The 6,374-nt window shown below is 55.8% G+C and overlaps 1 protein-coding gene across 1 annotated transcript; it reads left to right on the top strand.

Moving 5' to 3' along the window:
• The first annotated feature begins 1,361 nt into the window (after positions 1-1,361).
• On the top strand, positions 1,362-6,126 carry LMO1 (LIM domain only 1). The gene is made up of 3 exons (XM_047071914.1): positions 1,362-1,570; positions 4,426-4,551; positions 6,021-6,126. The coding sequence occupies exons 1-3, from the start codon at positions 1,365-1,367 to the stop codon at positions 6,124-6,126; spliced, it is 438 nt and encodes a 145-aa protein (XP_046927870.1). The 5' UTR covers positions 1,362-1,364.
• Positions 6,127-6,374: the final 248 nt, after the last annotated feature.

The raw sequence follows: 6,374 nt of genomic DNA, 5'->3' as shown, positions 1-6,374 counted from the left end.
TGGTGGGGAGCCAAGGAGGCAGGAAGGGGTGGGCTGTTCCCCTCCAGAGTGGACTCCTCCACCTGAGCTCATGTCAGGGAAGGCACCCCCCACCCCCACTGCCTTCATGAGGGGATCTCAGGCAACTCTTACAGGCATTCCCACCTGCCCCCAGCCTGGGCCTGGCTCTGAGACTCCCTGCACGTCCCTCCGAGCATAATCTTCACCACGTTCAAGCCTCAGGGCTCTACACACATGTCCAGACTCAGGACAACATCGGTCCCCACCTCCTCCTCAACTTTTTCTCCCTGTGGTCACTCCTTGTGGCCCCAAGGCCAGAGGGTAGGAGGCTATGCCTCTGTGCACATGCCTGCATGCTATGCCTGTGTACGTGTGATGTGCATGAGTGCATACACTTGCCTACTGGGAGGTCTGCCTCTCCTTCCAGGAAGCTCCGTGCTGAAATTCCTGCCCTTGTGTTTTTTCTTGTATGTTGAGAAGCACCCATGGGCCCTGGGAGCTTCCCTCCAACCACTCCCACCACCTCCCCCCCCCCCCCCCCCCCGCCTCCCCCTGGCCTGTCACCCTCCCTACCTTGGCTCAGAGATTCTTATCCTGGTGGGAGGAGGAAGGATTGAGAGACTCTGAACCTCCCCTCCCTCAAGCCAGGGAAGGTAAAAAAGTTTGAATCTAGCCAGAAGTTTTCGTAAGGAGAGCCCCAACTAGGCCAGGCCCAGCTGCAGGCATCTGCCGGATGACCCAGAGCTCCTGCACCCCACTGGGAGTGTCATGGGGCACCCCACTTTGTTCCTGATACTGCCACAGGTCTACATGGATAAACCAAGAGGCTGTCGCCTGACATTTTAGGTTAAAATGGTCAAAGGCACAAACAATGTGAGGAAGTCTTGAGGTCGCAAAAAGATCTGTGAGAGATCTGTTCTAGCGGACCCAAGCCCATTATGAGATTCAGTTCTTCGGGCCACTGAAAGAGCCAGTCAGATGGTGGCTGCGTGAGGAGGGTTTCGGGCCTCCTATGGAGCAGACCACACAGGAGGCAGTGGCAGGATGGACGGGAGACACAGCTCAGGGGGGCTGGGCCTTGGGGCTATGTGTGTGCCCTGCAGCACAGCAGATGCGGGGCTCCCAGCTGCCGCTGCAGCTTCTGGAGGGATCTTCTCAGGGCAGGGAACAGACTGTGCTGTACAGCTGGAAGGACAGGACCCGGCGCCAGGGGAGGAGGCTGCTGGGGAGAAAGTGAGGATGCCTGGGAACCCCCAGGAGAAGCAGTGGGCCCCTATTCCCAGAGGGATGGCTCCCGGGGCCTGGAGCCACAGGGTCCTTCCTATGTCCATCTGTCTGTCATCTGTCCATCCACAGGCGTGCCGATGCTCTCCGTCCAGCCCAAAGGGAAGCAGAAGGGCTGTGCGGGCTGCAACCGCAAGATCAAGGACCGCTACCTGCTGAAGGCACTGGACAAGTACTGGCACGAGGACTGTCTCAAGTGTGCCTGCTGTGACTGCCGCCTGGGCGAGGTGGGCTCCACCCTCTACACCAAGGCCAACCTCATCCTGTGCCGACGCGACTATCTGAGGTGGGCCTCCTGCCAGCCCTGGCTGCTCTGCTCAGAAAGCTCCCATCCCCCAGGACCCAGCAGGGCTCTGCCCCTACCTTGACCTAGGCCCTGTCTGTGTGCACTCGTCCCAGACAGTCCTGGCCCAGCCCTGCTCCGCTGGATGCTCACGGAGCCCTGAAGACAGAGCCACACATTAACTCCCTGGCCTCCATGCCCAGCACAGGTCGTGGGCAAGCCTTTGCAACCATTGGGCACTGGAGATAAGTTTCCCTAGGGCACCAGTCTGGTTTGGCCCCTGTCTTTGCCAGGTGCTTCTGACCCACCCTGTCCCTGGAATCTGGGAAGGGACACCTCAGAGGGCTTCCTGGAGCAAGTAGGGAAGCTCTAAGTCCCCTGGGTCCTGGGTTTGAACTATGAACCTTCTGGCTTTTAACTTTCTCCAAGCCTTGGTTTGCCCCTCCTAGAATAGTATGAAGACTAAAGCTTCAGCTCACATTCCCTGGAGTTCTAACCCACCCTCCCCCACAACCTGGATCCTATTCCCTGGGGCTGTCTCCCCCAATTAACCCTCCCTTAGGCCATTTATGACATCAGCAAGGTTGGAACGAGGCCACAAAGTGGGGGCCTTGGCTGAGACCCAGCATCTACATTTGGCTCCTACACAGGCTGCTGGGTAGTGGCTGGGCCTTGTGAGGAAGGAAGGCCCATTGCATTAATTAATAGGTCAGGGCAAGGGCTTTGGCTTTGTGGGGCTCCCTCTGTTCATGTCTGGGCCGTATGGGGGTGGGGGGCAGGGTTATCAACAGAGTCTCTCCTACTTTGGGGAAGAGCCTAAGGTTTACCTGCCTGCACCTTCTCTTTCTTCTGCCTTCAGAAGTTTTTTTTTTTTTTTAATTTTTTAAAATGTTTATTTAGTTTTGAGACAGAAAAAGAGCATGAGCGGGAGAGGGGTAGAGAGTGAGAGAGACACAGAATCCAAAGCAGGCTCCAGGCTCTGAGCTGTCAGCACAGAGCCTGACGCAGGGCTCCAACTCACAAGCTGCAAACCGACTGAGCCACCCAGGGGCCCCTGCCTTCATTAGTTTTTAAGGTATAGCAGTAATCCAAGATCAGTGACCCAGTGCTCCTCACTGGGCTAGAGGAAAGGGCTGAGGCCAGAAGGAGGAGTTAAGAAAAGTTCTTTCTGGGGACTTCCCCCTTGATGACCTGGAAGGGGCCTCCAAGTCTGAAGGTTTCAGGCATCCTTGGGGGGCTGAACCTCCCAGGTTGAGGAGAGGTGTCACACCAACTGATGAGTACAGAGGACCTAGAGAGAGGGGACCGCAGTGAAGGATGGGTTTGTCAACAGAGCCAAAGCACCCAGAAGCATTCTGTGCTCTGCCAGCTACTGGAGCCTGAAAGTGTTTTTTTCTGGGCTCTGACAGAGGCCAAGGAATGACTTTGGGGCCAGGTAGGTCAGTGGGCTGGGATGGGGGCAGACTTCCTAGGGCTGCTCAGCCCCAGATAATGGCTGTCCAGAGCCTGCCACCTCTGCAGCCACTGCTCGTTGGACTGGGGGCAGTGAAGCCCCCGCCTTGGCAGGCAGATGTTGTGGCCCAGCCTTTGTCTGCCTTAATCTGAGCCACCAGGCAGCTCAGGCTGATGAATAATGGAGCCAAGCTCATCCGCAGGCGCCTGAGCTTGAGCTGGACAAATCAGGGATTAGAGGGTCTCCTGCCTGCCTCTCAGCCCCCTTGCCTCACTCAGGGCTTGCTCAGCCAGTGTACAGAAAAGGAGCAAGGAAGAGCCTGGCTGGCTCAGGCAATTGGAACACCCGGCCAAAGATTGGCCTGCACTGGGGAGAAAGTGTGCACCCCACCCCTTGCACTCTGCAACCAGCAGCTAAGAGGAGGGGCGCTTGCGTGAAAGAGGCATCATTCCAGGTGTCCTGGGAACTCTCTTTGGGAATCAGTCCTATTTTAGACTTGGAACAGGATCACCTAGCCCAGCATCCCCATTTTGAAGAAGGATAAACTGAGATCCAGGAAAAGGAAAAAGGGCTTTAGGCAGATCACCCAGTGAGTTGGTAGCAGAAAAAGACCACCCCACAGGGTTGTTGCCACGATTAAGTGAGTTGATCTTGGGGAGCACCGCAGTGGTTCAGTTGATTAAGCGTCCATCCTACTCTTGATTTCAGCTCAGTTCATGATCTTGGGGTTCAAGACCCACCTAGGGCTGCACGCTGGGTGTGAAGCTTGCTTAAGATTCTCTCCCTCTGCCCCTCTGCCCACTTACATGCGCTCTCTCTCTTAAAAAAAAAATAAATGAGTTTATCTTGTAAAGCCCTCAGAACAGTGCATGGCACATAGTAAACACACACTGTTATAGGTGTTCACTGAATGATCCATGACCGAGAATTTATAGAAGTTCTCACAACAAGCCTGCAAAGGATGTATTTCAGTGTCCCTGTTTTACAGTTGAAATAAGTGAGGCTCGGAGACTCATGACTTGCCTGAGGGCAGGCAGACTGCCTCTGAATTCCTGCTTGTGTGAATCTGGAGTCCTCGCTCAGGGCCCAGCCCAGTGTTCTTCCAGTGGCCCTGGGTGCTAGCTGAACCCCGGTGGGAGCCGGGGAGGGGGCTTTGCCAGCCCAGCCCAGGGATGGGCGATGTCATCCAACCCCTGGAGCCCCTATGCTCCCCTCCCTGGATCGCTGTGCCGATTTCTCCAAAGCCTGATCTCTTAGCAGAATCTAGATGCTGCTGTCTGTGCTCCTTCCCCCTTGCCTAGGCCCACCTGCTAAGCCCACAGGAGTAGGGACCAGCGGGGCCGTGGGCAGAGGCAGCTCCCCTGTCCCCCAGCCCCCTACACCCTCTGCACCTTTCCCTTGGCAGGCTTTTTGGCACCACAGGAAACTGCGCCGCCTGCAGCAAGCTGATCCCAGCCTTCGAGATGGTGATGCGGGCCCGGGACAACGTATATCACCTCGACTGCTTCGCCTGCCAGCTCTGCAACCAGAGGTGAGTGCTGAATGGGTAGCAGACCCCACATTCTCACCAGACCCCAGCCGATGCCTGCTGGCACAGACCAGGAGTGCTGTGGGCATGTACATGCAAATGTGGGTCCTGCTGTGCATCTGGTGGTACGTCCATGCTGTCCTGAGCATGCACGTGCATGCGTGTGTTTTGTGTGTGCCTGAGCCCTGGAGCCAAGTGTGTGTCCTCCAGCACCGTGTGTGCATATTTGTAGGGCACAGATCTGTATGAATATAATGGGTCTTGCGTCAGCTTACTGTGTGTGCACGCTGTGCCATGGACGTGTATGTATTTGTAAATGTCCCTGTACAAGGTAGGTATGCGTGTGTGCTCTGTGAGCAGGTGTGTGCATGATGGAGTATGCACATGCACACGTATTGAATGTGCACGTACAAGTGTTCTGAATGCATGCCCTGTGCCCTTGTGTATGTGCCATATGTATGTGCATGCATGTACATTTCAGTGAGAAGGTGTTCCCAGACCCGGAAGGTGAAATCCATTATGGGAATGGCTACTCACTCTTGTGATTCTGGTTCCAGTCTGCCTCCTTTCTGGTGTTTGGCCCCTACACAGTGTCCCAGCCCTGTGGGAGGCCCCAGGGACCTAAGGAGCCAGAACCCTCTGGAGCCCATGTCAGGAAGGAGCTAATACAAGTGTTCCCAGAGGATGAGGTCCAGAGGGAACGCTGAGGGGATAGCTGGGGGCTTGGCCAGACCCTCTGTTACCAAGGCCTCGGTGAAGTTGCAGTGCCACCTGGTGGTTGGATTGGAATCTGCTGGGACTGGGCCTATGACCCTGGGTCCCACTAAAGGCCTAGCCACCTGGGGGACATCTTTGGGGAAGGGCTAAATCCTCCAGTACTTGAGGAGGGCCAGAGGGTGGGGGCAGCAAAGCAAGGCCTTCTTTAGGTGGGAGGGAAGATGGTGGACAGAGCCACCTCCTCCTGGAAGGATGCTCCTCCAGGAAACCTACAGATTCTGTTCAAGAGTGCCCTTCACTGAGTCATCCTCTTAAGTTGGGGAAGGGAACAGAGGGATGGAAAAATCAACCAGATTGCCCCTTCCTCCTTCCCTACTTCTACCTCTCTCCTTTCTTGGTCTTTTTCTGTCTCTTTGTCCTTCTCTCTCTTTCTCCCTCTCTGGGACTGGGGTAGGCTATTCCTATACCTTCCCACCAACCCCACCCCTCCACGGAGACCTGACTGTGGCCCAGACTTGTCTGTCTGTCCTACACCCCAGACTGCAGGGCCTGGCTAAGGACTGGGCTGACCCAGGGTGATTGACCAGGTTTGCTATGAGACTTTTGGGGATCCCTTCTGGAAAATTCAAGGAGCAATCTCTCCAGGACCTCAGTTCTCACATGTCCACCTCCTGGGCTGGGCTGGGGCCTATCTGGAGCCTCCACCATCCACTGGGACCCCTCCATGGCCTCTTTCTCCTGCTTGGATTTTCCAGATTTTGTGTGGGAGACAAATTCTTCCTGAAGAACAACATGATCTTGTGTCAGATGGACTATGAGGAGGGACAGCTCAATGGCACCTTTGAATCCCAGGTTCAGTAATGCCCGGCGCCTGGCCTCCAGGCCCGTCTGTCCGTCTGCCTGTCTGCCCGTCTGTCCACCCGCCTGGCCGGCCAGCCACTCTCCTGCCGATTAGAACTCCTCCGTCCTCGATGGGAGGGACGGCCCTTCCTCCGCCGCCCGTCTGTGTGTGACCCCTCCTGGGGCCAGGCTGGGCCTGTACAGTCTGTCTTCTGTATATAAATGGGAACATTTATTTTATGAGAAATGTAATGCGATTTTATTACTGG

This window comes from Lynx rufus, unplaced genomic scaffold (assembly GCF_022079265.1).
Source record: "Lynx rufus isolate CCGP_SWC_20201006 ecotype Redwood Valley unplaced genomic scaffold, mLynRuf1.p SCAF_9, whole genome shotgun sequence".
NCBI lineage: Eukaryota > Metazoa > Chordata > Mammalia > Carnivora > Felidae > Lynx > Lynx rufus.
The sequence above is the reverse complement of the archived record's forward strand: the minus strand, read 5'-3'. Positions and strand labels throughout refer to the sequence as shown.

Excerpts from the sequence above, each read along its gene's own strand:
- LMO1 (XM_047071914.1), top strand. The coding sequence starts at position 1,365 with ATGCTCTCCGTCCAGCCCAAAGGGAAGCAGAAGGGCTGTGCGGGCTGC. Across the intron at positions 1,571-4,425 it reads TGCCGACGCGACTATCTGAG|GCTTTTTGGCACCACAGGAA; the intron begins GTGGGCCTCCTG and ends TTCCCTTGGCAG. Across the intron at positions 4,552-6,020 it reads TGCCAGCTCTGCAACCAGAG|ATTTTGTGTGGGAGACAAAT; the intron begins GTGAGTGCTGAA and ends TGGATTTTCCAG.